General features: G+C 46.0%; 2 protein-coding genes across 5 annotated transcripts in view; one reads left to right on the top strand and one right to left on the bottom strand.

The window, feature by feature from the left end:
* The window catches only part of ralgps2 (Ral GEF with PH domain and SH3 binding motif 2), a 72,631-nt gene that overhangs the window by 39,220 nt on the left and 10,726 nt on the right, over positions 1 to 22,685 (top strand). For all 3 annotated transcript variants that reach the window (XM_030372703.1, XM_030372701.1, XM_030372702.1), the window contains exons 10-11: positions 21,570 to 21,707; positions 22,058 to 22,148. In XM_030372703.1, coding sequence (XP_030228563.1) covers positions 21,570 to 21,707; positions 22,058 to 22,148 — 229 coding nt within the window. The remainder of the gene's footprint in view (positions 1 to 21,569; positions 21,708 to 22,057; positions 22,149 to 22,685) is intronic.
* Positions 1,026 to 17,084, bottom strand: angptl1a (angiopoietin-like 1a). Of its 2 annotated transcripts, none has more exons than XM_030372704.1 (6): positions 16,721 to 17,084; positions 8,055 to 8,305; positions 7,314 to 7,934; positions 3,217 to 3,410; positions 2,349 to 2,619; positions 1,026 to 2,077 (listed from the first exon to the last, which is right to left on the bottom strand). In XM_030372704.1, the coding sequence occupies exons 2-6, from the start codon at positions 8,200 to 8,202 to the stop codon at positions 1,890 to 1,892; spliced, it is 1,422 nt and encodes a 473-aa protein (XP_030228564.1). In that variant the 5' UTR covers positions 8,203 to 8,305; positions 16,721 to 17,084; the 3' UTR covers positions 1,026 to 1,889. The 2 variants fall into 2 exon arrangements, with proteins under 2 accessions (XP_030228564.1, XP_030228565.1); XM_030372705.1 differs by lacking the exon at positions 16,721 to 17,084 and adding an exon at positions 11,217 to 11,418.

Below are 22,685 nucleotides of genomic sequence, written 5' to 3'. Positions count from 1 at the left end.
GCTTTCGGGGAAAGCTGTGTTGAGTGAGCAAGAGAAGAAAAAAGTAGTGGAAAGTACACAGAGGGCTGGCGAGCCAACTAATGCTGTTTGTTTCTTAGAATGTCGAAAATTCTCCAATTGTTTCCATGACCTAGAAAGGCCGTATCAGCAGCACACAACAGCCATCAGCTTGGGCTTTACCCAGCCCACGTCTGTCTGACTGCCTATCCCATACTGTCAGGGGCGCTGGCGTGCGTGTGCGTGTGTGTGTGTGTGTGTTCCTGCATGTGTATCCAGATGTGGAGGCTGTACATGTGCAGTAGCCCATCTCCTGCTGTGCTTTGCCGAGGTCCCTCTGTGTCTCTCCCTCTCTCTGTCTCTCTCTGCTGACTTACAGCCCCTCGGAGGGAGAGGATATGGGGGAGGAGGGGGGGGGGGGGGGGGGGGGGGGAGTCTTCATCTCAGGATATATGTTTCAGTGGAAGAGCAACTCAAGGGTTTTATGTGGAAGGAATGTTTCTCCTCTCTTCTCCACACCTTGTTTTCTTCCCCAAACCTCTCCGTTGCTAGTAGTTACGGTCACCTGGTTTCATTTGTTTTCGTTTTCATTTTTTGTAGTGTGTGTCCATATCTTTAACTCCTTTCTGTTCATATCTGGTTTTTGGAAATGTTCATTTTTGGGGGTTTAAAATAGCATTCTGGCCTTTTTTACTTTTTATTGGCAGTAATTTTTTTTTTATATAAAATATTTTGCCCAGACTTTCAGCAATCCGTTTTATCCCACTATCCCCCAGAGCAAAACGTAGACATTTGCAGCTGTTTTGTGACATCTTCCAATCCCTGGTCAGCTTGAAGATCTTTTAATCAGAAGGCTAATCCCCTGTTCCTGTTGTTAGTCATAAATGATTGTTAGTGAAGGAAATCTTCTTCCATTATTTTTGCCGTATTCAAACACTCGTGTTTTTTGGATGCAGGTTTAGGAGAATGGCATATATTAGTCAATGCCTTGCTAAAAAAGTGTTATTCCACAGAAATAATAAAAAAAGTATTGTAGGACTCATTTATTAGAACAGGGCTCATATGCAGGCTCATCTTCCATGATGAGCATGAGATACAACAACGTGTTGATGAGATGTTGAAACTGGAAGCCAGTTTGAAGGAAGCAATTCGAGCCTTGTAAAATGTAACTGTAGACTACACCACATATTATTTTGGGTGTGATTTAATGCCTATTGGTAAGTTACTTGGGCGCTTAAAGTTGTTGATTGTTAAACGCACTCATCACCTTTTTAAAACAAGTTGCATTGGATTGACTATAATCAATATAAATACACTGATAAATAACAGAAGGGAACGGTTACTTGGAGACCAATGGAAATATTAGGCCTGAGCACCTCTTAAATTACCTCATGAAAATAATGCCAAAGATATTTACATACTTAAGCCAGCTCAGCTGTACCCACAAAATCGACACGCAGATTGTTCCAGGAGTTCATTTCCTGGTCGTAATAGTGGGAAAGCCCAACGGACAAATCCAAACTCTCCGACCAGTAGTATTTAAAGCACCAGACTGCACGTGTAGGCCTGTCTCTTTTGATTGTCCAACATAACATTTCAACTGGCTACACAGAATAGAATAATTCAATTGATATTGTTTTTACTATTGCTTACTACCCCCAAATACACGTTACATTTTAACATTAGTGGGTAGAAAATGGCACCTGGGAGGAATACTGGAAGGTCCCATGGATGGCAACCTCTCGGAGCACCATCCGAAAGACAGTTTGCACTCGCGTGTGTGTGTGTGTGGGAGTTCGTAATGTCCGGCCATCGAAGTACTGCCTTTTTGCCTTCCTATTCTTGGTAAAAAAAAAAAAGGTCAGGCATAAAAGGGGCCATCATCCTGAGACTTAGTCAATGGGTCGGATCATCATGCGGACAGTCTTGAGTGAGTAGGACCCCCCGTTGTACTCTGCCCAAAATATTCCATCTTGGTGCTTGCTGCGGTAAATACCGCCGCTGTACCATACCCCGTTCAGATTGGTTTGACCACAGGCGTTGTACCACCACCCGCCCTTATGGAAGTGGGCACAGTTACCTAAAGGAAATAAGAGATACAGAGGTGACCGGTTAATAAAGAGGAGACCGATGCAGCACACAACTACTGCCGGTACACTCTGGTTTCTGATCCACTTGTTTCTGATCCTGGATCAGATCTGGTCAGATCAGACTTGGGGCTGTTATCCCTGACATCATGGGCCTCTAAAGCTCATTTGAAACTCAAAGGTCATATAAACAAATCGCAAGTCTTGACCCGAGTGGAAATGTTTGCCATCAAGGCTTCCGAACGGCACGGCACGTCTTCCTACCTGAGAATGCGTCCTTGTCCCGATCCAAAGTGGTGAATTGTTTGCCGTTGTTGCTGGTGAGGGAGTCCCCGGCGTTGCCCTGATAGGTGCCCAGCCTCAGGCGGTAGCCCTCGCTCTCAGACTCCAGGCTGAAGCTGCTGTACTCGGCGTACACCTTCTTGCCCGTCCAGTCCTCCAGCTCCACCAGCAGCTTGTAGTCGCCCTGTTTCCCCAGGTGGTAGATGTTGTCCAGACCCAGCCAGTGCTCGCTATCTATGTTCCCGAAGCCTTTCTGCAAAGGGGACACGTGCATAGTAAAAAAACTTGGTTGAACATTTTGAGAGTAATGTATACATTTAAGAGCCAGGCGAGCCATTTTATCCTTCTGCAAACAAAACAGCTGTTTTCCTCAGTTCCCCTTTGGCCTATTCTACTAGATCCTGTGTGACATCTGCCTGGTTGTTAAAAACCTACAGGGAGGAAGTACAGAGGGATGTTTCCTACAGAGGGACGGAGGAGTGGGGAAGACCACGGCTTCCTTGTCGGCCCGCAAAGTCCCACAAAATGTACAGTTTTTAAAATCAGATTTATTGTCCAGCCTCTTGCACTAACAGAGTTTGTATTCTATTGGCCACCTAAAAAATTAGCTACTAATGAGATGGGCAGAGCTCCAGTCACAGCGCTCCATCGCTGAAGGTTGTTATTATGATGGTGGAAACACTGGCACGTTTGGTGTGTGTGTGTGTGTGTGTGTGTGTGTGTGTGTGTGTGTGTGTGTGTGTGTGTGTGTGTGTGTGTGTGTGTGTGTGTGTGTGTGTGTGTGTGTGTGTGTGTGTGTGTGTGTGTGTGTGTGTGTGTTCGTGTTCGCAACTTTGCGTGAACATCCCACCTTGTAATTCTCCCAGTTTCTGAAGAAGTTGACGGAGCCGTCTCTCCTCCGGTGCAACACGGTCCATCCCCCGTTGTCCAGGCCGTGCTCGCACCATGCCTGGACCAGGCGTTCACTGCCGTCAAGCTTCAGCAGATACATCCCACTAATGCTGTGGCCCGCCTGGCGTACCTGGAAGCAGTCCTTATAAGGACCTTGGGGTAGGATGTAGCGTTTTTGGACAGGAGAGAGGGAAGGGAATCATAATTCAAGTCGCTCTTTGATATCACAAGTATCGAAGTCAAGGGTGCTTCTAGATTTATAGACACTGTTCGCGTGATGGATAGTATATAGGTGCTGAGTTATATTTAGATGGTACGACAACGTGTCTGCTGGTTCTTATGAACAGAAATGGTTGTTATTTTTAGACTTCATTTTGATGGTGCCACATTTGGTTGTTTTGATCATGTAGACAACAACCCATGTGAATGACATTTTAGCAAGTTGTTTGGGAAATGTGGGAATCCAATTCAAACAGAAGATGTAAAACAGATGTGCATGCTAGTATGTTCAGCTTTCTTTTGCCTCTTAATATAAATAAGGTGAGTGAGCGAGAGAGGCCAGTGCTGGACCGACAGTAACATGACCTGGTCAAAGTCATAAAAAATAACTATCCCAATTCCTTTCCACATGTCGCTGTAGTTATGTCATAACGGTGACTAGGGTAGACACTGTCGCTATATATTTATAAGAGAATCTAGAGCCGAATAATACGTCTCTTCTTTCAGTGGTTCTGCTAAAGTCATCAACACTACTCTCAGACGGTGAACAGACGGAATAAAATAATAAAACCAGGCTTTTGTTTTTGGAGGGATTTAGCGCTAAAAAAGAAAAACCGAAATCCACAGTGTCTCAAGTAATGAAAACATTATTAGTATGTGCCTTTTTTGCATGAATATGGATTCTGCTACTTTCTTTTCCTGTACACAAAGTACAGAGTTAGTGCTGCATCCTGGTCCGAAGCTGCCTGACACAAAAACACCAAGTTTTCCCTTCTCGTCCTGGTATGAATGATGTGTTGAACCAGGATGAAGACAAGCATTGTGCGGGCCAGGACCAGGGAAGATGATTTCCTTTAGCTCAGTATGGGAACAAACAGGGACCACTGTTGAGCTCGTTACAGATAGCTAAAAACCCTGTTAACACAAGCCGTGTATTTATGTGGTAACAATATATCTCCATCGGACCAGCATTTGATCCCGGGTACGGGGGTCCCCCGTCGCTCTCTCTCTTTGTCAATGCCCTCCCACACTTCCATTCATGTAATGCCAGACTGTCCAAACATGGCGGTCAGAGATTGAGGTTAGTATAAATGCAGACGCGTACACCCGTGTGGTTTGAATAAGGCTCCGTTAGACCAAAATGTGGTTTTTCGCACTGTGTACTTTACAGGAAGAAGTCCTACACAGGAAAGAAACTTTGGCGATCATCGAGACACAGGGTTTTGAATTCCTACTTTGTCTCCCACACTTCGCAGGAGTGAGGTGGGAAAAGGGCCAGGGACCGGTGCCAAGTAATTGTGATTGAGTTATATTAGCAAAGAAAACTACTGAGCTGGGCTCTTATCATTTTAAGTGATTGAGGGGCTGAGTTTGCCCGCCCGTTGTCCAAGGCCCGCTGATGGATGACTTCCATAAGGTGAACGTCTCAGGCACTCGGATCCATCCCCTGCTTCTAGGGATTTTTCTCTTGACTCCGTGGTAGTGTGTCTTCGTTTGAACCATAATAACCTGGCTATGATCGTAACCTGGTGTCATGAATGGATATTTCCAATAACAGCAGAGTGAACACAAACATAGACGGCTTTTCAACAATGAGTGTAGATTGAGGAGGCACAAATATTTGACTGTTTTATGATGAATGAATGTAGACTATTTCAATCTGTGATTGTTGCTGGATATTTGCTGTTGTAGCAATATTTGTTTAACATACTGCTGCACAAAGGCTTGATCAGCAGCCATTGTTAGAAGCTGCTAGTGGAATAGTCTGTTTTGAGCTTGCTTCTCATCTCTTGGCCAAGGATTGCTTCAAGAATCTGGTACACTTTTTATCAAGGTCTTGTGATAGACATCCACCTCCAATACCTACAAATGTAGTTAATGCAATCAGCCAGTCTCATGATATAAACTAATGGAGACATACCATCAACTTCCATGTGGTTGGACAGGCTTGGTTAACTTAATCTTCCACCATATCCTGCTGGCCGAGCATACATTTTGTGCAGCAATGTCTTAATGGGTTGTTTCATTTAACTTCTATGTTACTTGTTCACTTTTTTATTTTTACCCTTCAAGGTAAACCAGGGACAATGAGGGTAAGAAAAGTCTGGGGGAAAGTGTGAAACTAATCACTGAGCCAGAAACAGATTTAGTGTAACTGGTTTACAGACAGTTAATCTCGCAACAAAGTGGAAGAGTCACGTCTGACCTTGCAAGACTAAAGAGCAGCAGTACTGATCTAAAGTCAAAGCTCTGTGGTAGGGAGGACAGTTATATAATACATCCACGTAGAAATACGCATTTAGTACAGAGTCCTTCTTGTCCACATTAAGTGAAGTCCCAGCCATTTTCCCTCCTCTAACTTCACTCTTCTTTTTTTTCCTTCAGTCCCTCCCCTCCGGCCCTATTTTCCATCATGGATGGTATCTCAGCGGGCCTGTGCCGCGTTAACAACGTTTCGAGTTCAGGGGTAGTTATGTCGGAATGAGTGCAGGAAGTCAGGGCCCTGTACCTTGAAGGAGGTTTAAGCGCTGCGGTCTCTAGAAGTGGCGTTCAAACACGCAGTGCTGCAGTGGGTCTGTCCACTGGGCACAGTGCCAGGAGCTGGCCTTGGTGTGGCTGCTTCTTTTGTTTATTAGTCAGGAGAGACACTTAAATGAACTTGGGCTAAACGTTGGCTGTATTTTGTAGGGATGGTAATCAAGCTTAAAATAATTGTAACATTTAATAGGAGCCACGAGTTTTTTTTAAACATTATGGGAATTGTGTAAAATAGAAAATGATTGCAATCGTTAAATGATGGTTATTATGACATGTAAATTACCATTAGGAGCATATGGCTGACTCGGTGAGTGTGAGTGATCTAATCCTCTGAGCCATCTGTTGCTGTAAAGGACCCAACCTTCCGTGGAATAAACTGCGGTCATACGATAAATACTTTGACGTTTTCTATTCGAGCAACACTACATTGTTTAACATGGCCTTTGTGCAGCAAAACGTCTGACTCCGGTGTCTAATTGAAAGTTGTCCTGGGTTCATGGCCGGTTGAGCCAGCCTGCCTCAGAGTCTCGAAGCTCTGTCAACTTAGAGGAGCTTATCAGTGAGCTATTGTTTTTGTCTAGGTGTTATCCTCAGTGTATTCCTTTCAGCATTTATATTCTGGTAGTTTATAGCATAGAATTAATAAAAACATTGAGCCTGTGATGTCAACCAGGACCTATGCGCCAAAAGTCTGCCTTGATGCTCTGTGCCATTGGCTGAAAGGAACAAAGCTAAAATGAACAACAAATAGGGAAACCTGGCAATCATTGCAATCCCATTGAATGCTTGTTTGAACAAAAATTAAATGTCTATTTTAAAAAAGTTGAATGGACAGCACAGATTGCTAATTTGGACAAAAATCTATTAATTCTGGTGATTATTTCCAGTATTTTTGCCTACTGCACAAATAGCCCTGCCAAGAAATCCTGTTTTCTGAGCAAGAACAATTTATAGCTCGTCCTTAAATCCCCCTCAAAAATACATAACGCATACATAAGAAAAGGATCCCACAGTCAATTGCAAATTGCATTGCACCAACTCACTCCATATGTTCATTGAAGTGCAGCCAGTACAGCTGTCTATTAGGGTGTCAGAGTAACATATGATTTCACTGCTTTCTTGGCATGACAACTGGTGTAAAGTGTTACCAGGCCACACAATAAATGTAATTTGCGATTGCAGTCATTTAGGTCAATGGTCTATATATTCCAGTTAACATACAACTGCAAATTGGGATCTTTTGTCAAGTTCGCCCTGAATCTTGACACCCCCATCCACCATGCGTTTATATATACATACCATCCGAGCTGAGTGTCCCCTGTGGAGGCGGTGGGTCGATCCCATACGGGCTGGCGGTCGGGGCCTCCATACGCGATCCCCGAGGAAAAGCCCGGTTGTTGGTGTGCCTGTGGATCTCGTTGGTGACTCGACTGTTGACAGGCAAGTTCTCCGGCACCACCTGCACCAGCGGCGGTGAAGCGGGAAGCTCTCCGCGGCCCAGGGTCCTGAGGCACTGCTCCTCCAGGGCGGTGATCAGCAGCGACTGGTTGTTGACCACGCCCGCCATGGTGGCGAAGCGGGCCTCCAGGTCCTTGTACCTGGAGGCCAAGCGCAGCATCTCTGAGGTCACGTTGAGGACGCGGTTTTCCAGCTGGGCCAGCTCCAAGGAGTTATCCCTCTTCCGGATGATCTCATGCAGCAGCTGCATGTAAAGCTGCGTCACCCTGGAGTTCATGTTCCTGCTCTCCTTCCGCAACAGCTTCATCTCGTTCACCAGGTTGCCATCCACGTCCACCACCAGCTGCAGGGTCTCGATCTCGCTCCGCTGCTTGTGCAGCACCTCCCGCACGTCCGACATGTCCATGCGGGTCACCCTCTCTTTGTCCATTTCCGGGCCCGTGGCGCTGGCACAGATGGGGCCTGGGTGCAGTATTGGTTCATAGGTTATAACTATTAGCATTGACATGGATCGTCATTTTAAAGCAATCAAGCCTTTTTAAGCTACAGGCTATTCATTGAAAGTTAAAGAAGTAGTCTGACCTGTAATCTTCTGCTCAGGCACCATGAAGGTGTAGGAACACTTTTTGGCATCGTCCTCTGTGGCTCGCTTGGTCCTGCGGCCACGGCAAGAGCACTGCCCCCAGAGGCAGAGGCATAGCAGGGCATAGAGGCTCCACATCACCTGCATGGCTGCTGGTACAAACTCCGCTAGCTGGCTTGACTGATGATGGGGGGAATGAACGGACAGACGAATGGATGGGAAAGGTTGATGTAGTTTCCTCTGGACCTCCCTGTATGCACACCACAGACCACGCAAACAATTAGCTTTGTTTGAATTTGAATTGGTCACAAAGATTTTACACTGAGCAGACATACTAATTTGTAAGTGTGTGTGTGTGTCTGTGTGTGTATATACGATATATATATATCTATCCACAAAGGTAACAATTAACTTGTTGTGCAATATAATTTAAATGGTCAAGGATCGAATACACAAAATGCACTGTTGATGACGGCATTGTTTGGAATAGGGAGAGTAAGCTATTGTAGCCCATTTAGCTTGTTTGAATTAGACCCCCTGTCTGAAAACTGTTGTAAGTCGTTGTGTATGCGGAGCAGTGGGAAGGAAATGGCACCGAGCACTGCACTCCTACAAGCCCTCTCCATCCAGGGCTTCTGGCATCGCTTTATCTTTGGTATGCGTCTTTGAAATGAAAACAATTCCTTAGCCGGCTTTAAGGCCATCCTCCTCTATTTATTTTCTTAAATTTGGATTGATTCCTCCATGTCGTGAAAGTGAAGCGCTCTACTTTTATCGAAGTGATGGGAGTAGAAAGACATCCCTGACCGCCCCTACAGCTGGTCTCGCTGACTTTCCACTTCCATCCCGACGCCTCATGGGTTAACGGCTGCAGGTACTCCTGTCAGGCAGGTTTACTAAACATATCATCTACTATGCAGCGTGACTCCACCATGACCCGCAAACAGTAGAGGTGTAATATGGTGGACTAAAGCAAGGTTGAACATTATATATTTGAAAACGCACACAGACCCAACAGAATAAATAATGTGTTTTCTTCCTCGAAGGGATGAATTGTGGCCAAAACATTCAAATTAAAGGACCGACTATGTTCCCCTGCTGCCCACAATGTTCTGTCTGATCACCGCCAAAACCAGCTTACACACACAGACACACACAGACACACACACAGACACACACACACACAGACACACACACACACACACAGACACACACACAGACACACACACAGACACACACACACACACACAGACACAGACAGACACAGACAGACAGACACAGACAGACAGACACAGACAGACACAGACAGACAGACACAGACAGACAGACAGACAGAGACACACAGACAGACAGACAGACACACACAAAGACACACAGACACACACGCAGACAGACACACACACTGACACACAGACACACACGCAGACAGACACACACACTGACACACTGACACACACACACACACACAGACACAGACGGACACACACACGCACACAGCCTTTCCATGGACAGTGCAGTGTGGAAGTCTCTTAACATCACGCCATCATTAGCCCTCCCTCAGACTGGGGCCTATTCATATGACAAAATTGTGGTTCCTCAGGAATACTGCCACTCCTGTCACTAGACTCAATGCTGGAAAAATACACAGATCTGCTGTGTGTGTGTTTGTCTAGGTCTGTACGTCAAAAGGTATGATTGAATAGCTGTACACATGGAGGCCCCAAGACATTATTCATCTGTGTGTGTGTGTGAGTGAAAGAGAGACGCACGCGTGTATTTTTCCACCAGTACACATCCCTGACAGTGTAACTAGGTAGTGCATCCTCTCCGACCTCAGAGAGCCTATGCTAATGGATTAAGCAGAAGCTAAAGCCTTCCCCACCGTGCAGCCTTAGTTCTGGGAAGGTTCCTAGCCATCATAGCTGTGATTCCACTGTAGAAACACCATAAGCACCTCTATTCTCCCTCTGAGAGCCACTCCATCACAAATCTTGGGTTCAGAAGTGGCCAACTCACTCAGCAGTCAGCCTTGTCTGCTCTACCTACTGCCACTCAACCTTCATTACCAATATCTTCCATCTCTTTTACACATCAGTTTCTTTGTGTATTTGTGTCTATTTCTCCCTTCTCTGCCCGTCTGGTTATGGCTATGCTCTGGCAATGATTTTCCTTTCAAGCTTAATTCCTTGGCCCATCTCTTGCTTTTATCCACAACCCATGAGAGGCATTCCAGTGTTCTTCGTGAATGCGTTTTTAAAGAACTGGTTTGATCTGATATCTTCTGAGCAGGGACCGGGTCTCTATCTTTCCCCTTTGACACTTGTGCACTTGGACAAGCGTGCACTCGCGCGTGCCTCTGCAATATCTGGCGGAGAAGGAACTATGCCGGGGCCGTGTAACACTGCCACTTCCTGTTAGCATCAGAGCCTGACGATTAAGCTTCTGTCGGATCAATTGCGTTCACAACAGCACTTGGCCCCGTCAACAGGACATGCGGACCACAGAGTAGACCGAGCATGAAAGATTTGTGTGCCAAACAGTGGAATCAAAGCATATATCTCCCCGGGAAACAGATATAAGGCATCTCGAATGGATCGAAGGATGGATGAAGAGAGAGTTTTAGAGCGAGAAAGTGGGACAGGGCCTTAAAAACCTTCCCTGGTTTGGTGTTCTGGGAATGAGATCATTGCCTTTCCCATAGATGGACCAGGTCCACAAACGTAATCATTCTTTACAGGGCTTTTCTTAGCTCTACCTCTGGCAGTCGTGTCAGTTTTTCTATGCATTATTTTTTCATATTATCCCTGGTAACAAGTAGCTCCTTTTTAGACCCTCTTCCCCCTGTCTTCCTGTTTCTTCAAGCCACCATCCTGCTCCTCGTATATATTCCCCCCCCCTGTCCTGCTACTTTGCACCATCCCCAGTTGCCTGGCGCATTGGGTCTGGCGGGAGGATGTGTCTCATTCCCATCAACGGATGACGCACAAATAACCTAGGGGGAAAAGCCTGCAGAACGGGAAACACTATTTTCTGCTCTTAATTCAAATAATGAATGCAATGTTGGTGGGGCCAGGCTCTGTCAAGGTGCTTGTCAAGCCCAGAACAGATGCTGCATCGACTCGCAGCAGATCTACACACTCCCACAATCCAGCTCTATCTACCTTTTGTCCCTGTTCTCCCGACTCCCGGTTCGATTCAGAGGCTGCTCTCCTCTCCCCGTGCGCTGGGGGAGAGCTTGTACAGTGGGGAGATGTGACTCTGCTCTTGACCCGTAGGGAGAACACCCGCTTGCTCAGGAGAAAGTGAATTTCAGGTATAACGTAGAGGAACAAGTACTGTAGAGGCACAGCGCCATCCAAATCACATTCACACACTTGCTCATGCAAAGGCGCACACACACACATGCAAACAAACACAGGGCTGTGTATCCACATTGCCAATGACTTGGCTCTGAGTTCACTCGCACAAACCCTTACTGTCATTCTCCATCTTCCCCCAGTTCCCCCAACTTTGCTTATGTTGTTGTTGTTGCTTGGTAACTGTGGTTAATATAGTGGTCACTTACATTGTAGATGCGTAGCAGCTGGTAATAATAGCTATTATCAGCAGCTGTGAGTGGGGCCATAACCTGAGAGCTCGTTAGGGCAGAATCAACAATGCTGCTGTTTAGATTAGTGGATAAACACAGTGCAAATGGGCATGACTGCCTAACAACATAATCAGTGTTTAGGTAAACAATGAATAAAAAAAAAATGTAACTGCATTGCTCTAAATTGAGATGTCATTTATATTTAGTCAACCATCTCATAGACGTTTCACAACAGCCATCGTCCGACATATTTCTAAAAAAATGTCGAGCCCCTGCTCTTCATAGCCAGACTATTTTCCAGGTGATTATTCGCAGCTTCTGATGTATCGGCTGGGACGGCTCGTCTTGTGGGGACGAGAGGTTTGGCTGAAATATATTTAAGTTATAGCCAGCGTATTTCTTTGCCTCCAATCCGGCTTCCAGGACCTCCATCTGGCCCTCAGACTTTCCCACAGCCTTTCCAACGTGCCCCGAAATGCACAACACATCCAGAAGGAGTGGAGAGAAACGAAGGAAAGACAATTGGGAAATGCCGTCTGCAACAGTAAATTGCTGTGCTTTATTTACATGTCAACACAGCTGGACGGCTTCTTTCCCCCGTTTGCTTAAAAAACGTTCATCCACCGTCCATGTAGCCCCGTGCAAGCCAAACCACGACCCTCTCTGCTAGCGGTGCCGAGTTTCACGACCGCTCGGACGTGGGTGTACTTTTCTTACAAAATGGGGATCTCTGTTGACACTGTTGACAGAGAGGCAATGTCATAAAAAAAAGAAGTCAGAACTTGTCCATCGGATTTTGAACCGGACAAACCATTATGTTTCTCATTCATAATGTTCACCATTGTGTAATATTTACCCATATTTACCCCCACCCTAAACTGAGTGAGATTCAGGTGAATCTGCAGATAATAAAAGAAGACAAGAAAGAACAACTTACTACATCTGTTATGTGGACTGGAACCTTTGTTCAGAACTACACAACCACCGAGAGCGCAGAGAAAGGAAGAACCATTTCCTGTAGTAGGTGGTGAGCATTCAGGAAGCCCTGGCCTGGGCTTGGATCATACCCAGACAGATGACATAAATCATAGAACCCTAAAGGGGTTCCTGGGTCCCTTTTGCGTACCAAGCTACTGAATTATGCTTTTCTGGGCTGTGAAATGCACAGCACGGAACCCCCCCCAAACCCTCGGGCCCTAGAGGCCCCTGACCCCCCATCTGTTTTGGTCCCAGAACAGTGAAACTCTAAACATGTGGGCTGATGGGCAGGTCGGAGGTCTGCTTGTGGGGGGGGGGGAGAAAGAGTGTGTTTGCTAAGAGTGTGTGGGGGTTGCTAAGAGTGTGGGGGATAAGAACGTAGCCCCACTCCAGTCTTGCTGACCCATATTTTGGCAATCAATTGGCCTTTGTGAAACGTAGGTAGGCCATTTTCCTCTGTTTGGATATGGCAGGGTTCAGCCATGCGCACTGCGCGGGAGAGCCCCACAGACACACGTTACACCTATGCACACATAAAAAAACAGGGCAAGTTACACGTCGCCATTATTCAGTTCACTGCACTCGCACCGGAAATGGTTCACACAAGGGCCCTCTTTATTGCCCTGTCAGACACACTTCAGATAAGGGCCCTCATCTCTCTCTCACCGCTCTCCTGTTAGCCCCTGCCCACAACTGTAGAGCTCTCTCACACACACTGCAGTACTATCATTCAAGGCTGTAAAGAACACCCCTCACCCTGAACACAACCTGCATGGTGCGCACGCTACTACCACCTTAAACAAAGAGGCACTTTTGAAGTAAAATGTGTGGATAGGAATATGGGACAGTACTTGGTGCATATACCATGTTTTAACAGTGCTGAGCATGCTGGCAAGTTTGACATTGAAAAAACAAAGTCCATCAAAAGCAACTGAAGAAGTATTCGCCCAATTTACTGCTTCATTGTTTTGTTTCTTTAATCCGTTTAACTGGGCAAAGACGTCCGGGACATCGATGAACAGAAGCCCCTTGTGTTTATTTTCAGTGTGCAAAGTGCAATATCGAGGTTCAAGATGAACTGTGGGACAGGCAGCTGCCGTTGCTCACGCATGTTTTTGTAACCCAGGCTCACCTTTTTACTGAAACATTTATCACTGATACAGATGCTTGATATTAGCCCAGAGAGGGAAGAGCTCATTTATTTCAGTTTGTCTGCTCCCCCCCCGCCCCCTCCCAACGGTCTAATGTGGTGTTGACCCTGCAGCTGACCTGTCCATTCGGCTGTGTCCACACTCTCATTAGTGGAGACTCTAATTGAGCCTCGGTATGGCTGTAAACAAGAGGATTTCTACTTCCTCCCAGTTCCTTTCCCCTTAGTCATTACAGTTTTCTGCTGTTTATCGTCTCTTTCTTTCAGACAGCAAGCTTCATTAAATGCTGAGTTCTTCCATCAGTGCTAACACATGAATCATAAAAATAAACCATCAAAAACAATGGAAAACCACTCTCTGACATGGTTTGGCTGTATAGGCCTGTCAATGTTTATCTTGTATGCCTGTTCGTGTTTTGGTGTGATGGAAACATCCAAATTCAAATTATATCTGTGCGTCTCTGAAGGCATTCATCATCAGTGGATTCGTTTTGCCTTGCAGAGCTGCTGGTATTTCATATTGTCTCAGCCCCTGTTTACGCAAGATTAATATCTACATTCGTCAACCCTTTTTGAATCTAGACACTTATCCAGATCAAAATACAAATGTGTTTACACAAATGGAACAACGCGATCACAATCCTCTCAGCCTGTTTAGACATCTGTGCAGTCTACCAGAAATCTCTGCTTGATTTGCACTACCACATTAAAGTTTGAGGTTCCTTCCTACCCCCTCCCCCCTGTTGCTTTTCATTGGTTGACGACCGACAACGTATAAGCTAAGCGTGTAACTTGACCACGCTTTCTTGAGATATTCTGTCTAGACTCCTATCTCTCGTCAATCTAGATTGAGCGCAGCATACGCTACAGAGGAAACCCCCATTGCGTCACGACCTCACAATGGTATTAAATTTGGGATTTTTGAAGAGGGACTCCAACCCCTCCTGTAAACGGGGCCTCTGTGATAATGTCACACATGACAAGTCTGTGGACCATGGCGTGCCGGCTTCCATCAGATGGTTAAGCACTTACAATTAGTGACACACATCAGACCTCCAATCCTCTTTGTCCAGGCTCTCCTTAGTTAATAGTTGAGCACTGCATGGCCTTTTTTTTTTAAGTAATTGGCAGTCAGTGCTGTTAACAGCAAATAACTGGTTCACACTTCCGAAAATGGCAACATTGGTGAAACTGGTGCAGTAATGCATCATAGCTGTTAAATAAAGTTTGACAGCAAGTAGGGGTTTTGGTTGTAATTCATGACGTAAATGGTGAAGAGTCCTGGATTCGTGTATGAACGGAGGGTGATTAAGCTTTAAATCTTCCGTCCAAAACGTTCCTTCCACACGTGCAAGTTTCAGGTGAAGCTCAGGGCCACGCTATTCTAGCACTGAATGTTCTGCAAAAGGCTCTCCGAAAGCGGCTCCACCTTTTTGTCTGGGATGAGTTATGAGGGTATTTAAATAACAATTTAGCTCCATGGAAATGGCATAATTGCTGCAATACATTCTATCAGCCTTTTATTGCTCTCTAATTTTGTCAAATTCCCTCAAGTTTAGCCTTTTTAAGTGTGTGTGTGTGTGTGTGTGTGTGTGTGTGTGTGTGTGTGTGTGTAAGGGAGAGAGAGAGAAAAAGACAGAGATTTAAGTTGGCGTGTCTGTGTATCAGGGTCTGTTTTTATGCTCTCTGTCCATTTTTCCTTCAACGACGTCCGCAGATGTGCTCACTCACGGGAGATGGAGCGGTTCGCCCGGCCTCCCTTCCCCAGCAGCGCAGCTACTACTGTAAGGCCACTTGAACCTAATGGTTCACCGTCAATCCCAAAGCTCGGCCGAGCTTTCAGAGTGTGTACCATCCGCACGGTACTTGGCCCGGCAGGGGTTGCTTGTGCGATACCCCTGGGCGGGGTGGGGTTCTGTGTTCTGCTATAGGAGGATGTGGTTGGAGTACAATGACCAGGTTTGTTTTTTAGTTTTAACAGCACCCTATGAATGGCCCTCTTATTTCCTGGCCTGGCTACCCCTGAGCCACTATTGATAAGCCCTGGACAAGAACGAAAAGTGGCTTGTTTTTTTAACGGGGGGGATGCACGGAACGCTGCGTGCACGACATGCAGATTTATGTGCGTTTGTGTGTCGGTGTGCACATGTGTTGCGCTTTAGTCGGCACGAAGCCGGGCTGACCACGCCTGCATCACCGGGAGCGCCGTGTCCTGCCAGGAGTGTCGTGTCCTGCCAGGAGTGTCATCACCCCATTAAGCTCCTGTTATTGATGTAGCGTCATAGTTCCACCGGACCAGGCCATCACCTCCTCAGTGTCCAGACACAGGAGGGCACGTTGAGAAACCCAAAGCTCTTGGAAAATAAACAAGGCTAGCTCCGTTTGGGCCGTCTCTCCGTCTGATCTCCCTGGGTTCCCTCCAGCTCGTCCCCAGGACGCTCTGATGTTGCCCTGCTGTTCTTTGTCGTTCCTCTCGGTCACTTTCAACTTGTGTTTTTCTTGTTTGTTTTTCTTATTCTTTTCAACGTTATCCTACCTTATTTTAATTTTTTTGGGATTATTGAACATCAGCACTTTGTCAGAACAGAGTGCAACAGAATGACCCTATACATCAGCAGGCTACTGCCTACATGCACCTTTTTTCAACTTTCTTCATAGCACACAACTACTTGTCTCACAGTCAAAACCTATTTCAATTATTCAAATTGTCTTATTATCCACCCAGCAAGTTTGTTAAAAATAGATGTATAAGCTTAATGTTGCTGTCTGCAGCCGGTCCAAAGTGACGAAACGTGCTTACCCTTTGGAGCAATCACAGCTGCTGGAGCACACACACACACGCACACACACACATACACACACACCCCTTTGTCCTTTCCGACTCCTACATACCGAGACCAAACTCAAAGCAGACAATGAAAATACCTCTGGAGCATGCCAATGCTTACCTTGGTGACTTCCAGAGGGCTGACGTGTGTTTCCTTGCAGTAAAAGAGTTTCACTTGTGTGTTTTGAATTGACGGTGCACGAAGTCATAGCACTCGGGATTCATCGCTCTGTCCTTCTCAGTTGCTCAGTCGGCTTTCCTTCCTCTTTCCCACTGGGCTGTCTTCGGTCCGAGGGGGGGGTTGGGTGGGTGGGTGGGGGGGGGGGGGGGGGGGGAGCAGCCTGTCCGGTCACCTAGTGTCTTCTGAGGCAGTGCTTGCGGCCCTCTTCCCAGCGATGGAATCTCTCTCTGGGCTCAGCTGGCCTGGGGCTGAGGCAGGGGCATGGCTTCAGGAGCGGGCCAACTCAACAGACTGAGCTCAGACTACTGATGACTTCAGTTTTTGCACAAAGGATGGGGAGACGAATGGGAGGGAGGGAGGGTTGGTGGGTGGGTGGGTGGGAGGTAGTGGATGGAGGAGAAGGGGTTGGGGGGAGGGAGTGGGAGTTTGATATTGCCTATTTGTCTGCCCAGCCTACCTCTGATGTAATGGGTTAGGTGTGTGTGGGGGGGGGGGGGGGGAAGCAGGGTCCGCCTCTTTGAGTTTCCCATCCCGCTGTAAGAGTGTGTGTGTGTGTGTGTGTGTGTGTGTGTGTGTGTGTGTGTGTGTGTGTGTGTGTGTGTGTGTGTGTGTGTGTGTGTGTGTGTGTGTGTGTGTGTGTGTGTGTGTGTGTGTGTGTGTGTCTCTAAAAATAGAAAGGCAGAATGGGAAATGTTCTACGAAATGCGCGCTCACACACACACAGTCTTTATATTAGCTTGTTCCGATGCGGAAATGTGCTACAACCTCCCGTGACACCCCCCCCCCCCACCCCCCCCACCACCACAAATCAAATAGCCCCTAGTCCCGGAGTCCCTTTGATCAAAGCCCGTAGTACCGGTGTTCTTTGGATCAAAGCCCCTAGAAAGCAAACCTCACCCACCACTTATCGTCCCACTCGTCTTATTTTGTTTTTGTTTTTCTGATTTGAGGAGAAGGCTGATTGTGAGGCCGATGTGGCCTCTGGAACAACTTCCTGGCAACTTCGAACGCAGGATATGCGAGGGCAGGGCGAACGGCGGTGCAGATAAAAGTGATTTGCGTGATGGGGGTTTGTGGGCTCGGCAGGGGGCTAGGGGGGGTTAGTTCAGAGTTCTTAGCCCCAGCTGGAGCCTGCTGTAGCCGCCTCAACTTCTCCACTTCCCTCCTTGTTGGCCCACGTTGTTGTGTTTATCGTTTGTCAGAGAGGGGTAAAACTTAGTCAGCGAAAGTTGTTCACCGGATCAAAAGGAACACGGCATCCTCATTTTAGTATTTGTATTTTTTCACCAAGTATAACCAAGGCAACAAGGGGCTCTGTTTGTTTCACAACGGGGAAAATCAAGGACACTGGAGCCCACAAGGAGACATCCCCGGTGCTCCCTCTAATCTCCAGATTGATTCTCGATGAGCTCTTCACGCACGTGCGCTAGTAGATCCGTATGCACGAGCCAAGTATTATACAGTATACAAGCTGTCTTCTATGCATCCATGCTCTTGCTCGCTTTCTCCCTCTCTTTCACTCTTGTTCTGTGTCTTTCTTTCTTTCTTTCTTTCTTTCTTTCTTTCTTTCTTTCTTTCTTTCTTTCTTTCTTTCTTTCTTTCTTTCTTTCTTTCTTTCTTTCTTTCTTTCTTTCTTTCTTTCTTTCTTTCTTTCTTTCTTTCTTTCTTTCTTTCTTTCTTTCTTTCTTTCTTTCATGTATGTATATTCCGGAGCAGGATGTAGTCCTGCATGACCTACTGCCATTATCCGTTGACATCCTGTGAGAAGAGCAGTCACAGTGGTTTAAGCCTCCCACTTCCTCCTCTTCTTCTGATCTCTCTGTCTCTCTGTCTCTGTATCTCTGTTTGTCTCTCTGTGAGAGTTTATAGAAACCTTTCCCTCTCGACAGTCCTTTGGGTCTGTGTCTGTCCCCCCCCCCCCCCCCCCCCCCATTATTGTAAGATAGTCCTTGATGAGCCCTTCATGTCTTTTATATTGAGAGCGATGGGATGCTGTTTCTGGCTTTGCCTTCTAATGTTAATATTTACGTAATGAGACACTGTGAATCCGTGCTCTGCTCCAAGGCCTGCAGATAGACGGAGAACACTGGTCCGATTTATACAGAGATGAAAATACTATCAAACAACGTGAGGGAGTTTTGTCTAAGCCACACTGTCACTTAGAAAAACTGTTAACTTCTGGGCGTGAGTTAGCTGGGAACGTCGGCTGTATGAATGCGGCTGTTGAATTCATTGCTTGAGTCATCGAAAATGAAAACGGCGCCACTGTTGCATTGGATCAGTGCACCAGGAGTGCAAGCGACACGGTCTGTCACGTCGGAGCCAAGCATGTACAGCCGATTGAAACAACACAGTGTTAAACTTAACATCCCTGTTTGTTTTCCTTTTGTGCTCACAAGCCCTGGCCGGTTCTCCGCATGAGGTCTGGAACAGCCCTGTGTTCCCCTAGTGGTAACACATCTCCCACGCAGGGGCTCTGGACTTATTCAGCCTGCCCTGTGTGCAGAAAGTCTTCTCTAGAAGTCATCCAGCAGATTAGTGCAATATAACACCAGCCCATAGAAATTATTCAATGTGCTTTTTCCTTACCCTTGATTCTTAAGGGTTGATCCAAGGTAGTGGGAAATGTCCGATATGGCTTTCATACTTGCATGCGATGCATTGTATATCGGCACGCCATCTTCAAATTGGAACCTGATGTGCTTATGACAAAACATGGAATAGGATTGAACCTATAGAGTGATACACAATGGAAAGCTCTCTGAACAGAGGTAATTGGCTGAAGACGTGTCGTGGAAAGACTCGATCACACAGGCACTTTAATATGTTTGTGGTGGAGGATGACAAGGGAGATTCCTGTGGGATGGGAGGGCCATTATGCTGTATGTCTGCGTCTGGGCTCGCACTTGAATATAAATTCTCAGAAGTGGAAAGGATTTTAAAAGAAGAAGAATTTTATGTCTGCTGTACATCACTATCTCCCGTTTTTGACATTGATATTTATCATCAGACTCTTTATCATTTTATTTTTACCCTCATGATTTGCCATATGGTGGCTCCCTTATGGGGGATCGGTCAACGTCAGCGGTGGCTGCGCTGTGGAATTCTCTGGAGAAACGATGTAGCTGTCGACATAACAAGACACTGTGGGTCCTGAATTGGTTTCAGCACAGCATCAAAACGAATGACAATTTGCGCAACAAATTCAATTGCACACATTGGGCCCTATTTTAACAGTCTGAAACGCAAGTGTGAATCGCCAAGCGCAAATAGCTTTGTGGGCGGTTCTATGCCGATGTTGCTATTTTACCGGCGCATAAATGAGTCTTGCGCCCAGCGCAAATCTATAAAGGGTTGGTCTGAAGTAGCCTAATTACCCGTAGGTGTGGTTTGGGGGTAACGTGCAATAAACCAATGAGAGTGCCATCTCCCATCCCCTTCAAGAGCCATGAGCGCATTTTTATCTGACAAGTGGATATTTTGACAGAGCGTTTGCAGTCTCCAATGAGACAGATGCATGTCACATGAATTTCAAACTTCAAATGGCTCAGTTTATGGACAAATAATATTGCCTAATTCACACATGGAATAGCGTTTTCTGCCACAACTTCAGAAATACTGAGACTTCAAATACATTTCGGCAAAGAAAACACACATATGATGTGCAGTAACTGTGGTTCCATTTAATGATATAGGCAATACATTAACAAACATCGTTTCAAACCAGTATGCACTATCGTTATCGACTTGAGTTCCTAATATGCATGTGTCCCCCCGTTAATATACATTGCCATGGACTGTATTATGCGTTACTTGTTTAGTTGGCATGTGTTTAAACAGATGGATGCACACACGCGCGCCCGCATTCATTAATAATTTTACACATACACACACGCGCGTCCGCATTTATTCTTACTCGCGGTAAAACAATGTTTTCTCACGATCAAATACTCATCAATCCTAAAAGTTATGGGCTTGTACGCAATGTTTGTGTCAAGCAAATATGTGTTTGCTGTACGTGTTTGCAGATGCATTGATTTAAAAGTACAACTTATTACCGCTGTATCAGCTGTTCTTTCCCAAATAATTTACCAAGAATTTGTGGCTAGGTAGATGAGGGAAGCAAAGTGTATGCGCGAGGTGCACAAGCAACATTATGCATGCGCCCTTTAAATAGCATCTGAACAACGCGCCACTGACCAGGTCTTTCCTGGTTTGTTGAGCAATTGTTTTCTGAAACCGCAAAATAGCACCAGGGAGGGTTAGGGTAACCCTAACCCCAGAACACGCCTCCTCCTTTCGCAAATCCGCCCCCTGGGGCACAAGATCATTCCCTAATATACCGACGCGTGGTGGTGGAGGGCAAAGAACACACTGCGCCAGTTGCAAACTAGCAACGACACATGCGTCAGTGTAGAAAGTCAATTGCGCCGGATGCAAGATGGGGCCCGTAGCCACAAGTTGGAGTTTCAACATGATCATATTGTCATTCAGAGGCGGTAGTGTGTCTCCTGTCAACATGATGTATCACTTCTTAGGCCGGTTGATTTAAAGAGTTAAAGTTAAAGACCGAGAACAGCACAGCATCTGCATTGACTAAAGTCCTTTTATGCAAATATATCTGAATCCAGTGGTCTTGAAGGGGTCAAGAGTTAAGTGGCGTGATCATACTTGAGATGATGAGTGAATTCATGAATTGTTGCTAGCACTGTCCACCTACGTCTACGCTCCCTTACTGTATGGGTAACACTTTCCTTAAGGTTCCCTCTGTTCTTCCTATTTGTTCTAGGTATGTACCTGTCTGACCTGACCTACATTGACTCCGCCTACCCCTCCACCGGCAGTATCCTGGAGAACGAACAGAGGTCCAACCTGATGAACAATATCCTTAGGATCATATCAGATCTGCAGAGATCCTGCATCTGCGGTGAGCTTTGATACGCGCAAATGTATACACCCGTTTTTACACGCACACGTGTAAAAACACAAGCACATAAAAACACACTCATAAAAACGGTAACAGCCTTTCCTTAATGAAGTGCAAGCTGATTCAAGCTCTCTGGTTATAAAATTGTCCTGTTCTAATGGTTTTATGGTTACCTTATGAAAATATTCAAATATGCACATCACAGATGGCTTGCCATATGATGTTATACAGTTACTCGGTTTGGAGTGCAAACCTACTGAATCCGGTACTCTGCACTGAGGTATTTAGCCTACAGACTACATTGCATTGAGTAACACTAGCTTCTGCTGCTCCTTGCCCTGTATCCCCAGACACACCAGTGTTGCCTCACGTCCAGAAGTATCTCAACTCGGTCAGATATATCGAGGAGCTGCAGAAGTTTGTGGAAGATGACAACTACAAGTAAGACGCACTGTGAAAAAGAGCCTCCCGACTCACTTCCACTGCGGGATGTAGCAGTTAGGACGCAATGAAGTCCTTGAGTAGGCCACAAGAATTCAGCCAGCAGCATATGTTAGGTGGAAAAACTGATTTATTTACCGTGCTTGAAAAAGTGAAATAGCAAAAGCCCAAAAAAATACTTTCATAAACAAACCAAAAATAAACCAGAGGGTTGCTCACTAGCCAAGTTCTAATAACATGAGAATTCCAGAACATGTACAAGCCTCACAGCAAGCCGTCTCACTCTGCCTCCACCAACCCTCCTCGAAAGCAGAAAATACCGGACTTGAATAAAGCCAACCAATTGACTAAATTGGTAGATACCAACTACCATAGGGGTTCACAGACCCAAGTACCATAATACATTTATATTTAATAATGAAATCATATTCAACCACACACTTCATTACACATCTTAAAGGTTGGGTATGGGATTTGCGAAACGCCAGCAGATTTTGAAAACACAAAACTCAAATGGTCCTACCCCCTCTCCTTCAA

Source organism: Gadus morhua, chromosome 12 (genome assembly GCF_902167405.1).
Source record: "Gadus morhua chromosome 12, gadMor3.0, whole genome shotgun sequence".
In the NCBI taxonomy this organism is placed as follows: Eukaryota; Metazoa; Chordata; class Actinopteri; order Gadiformes; family Gadidae; genus Gadus; species Gadus morhua.
Note: the sequence above shows the minus strand (reverse complement) of the source record. Positions and strands in the feature narration are given on the sequence as shown.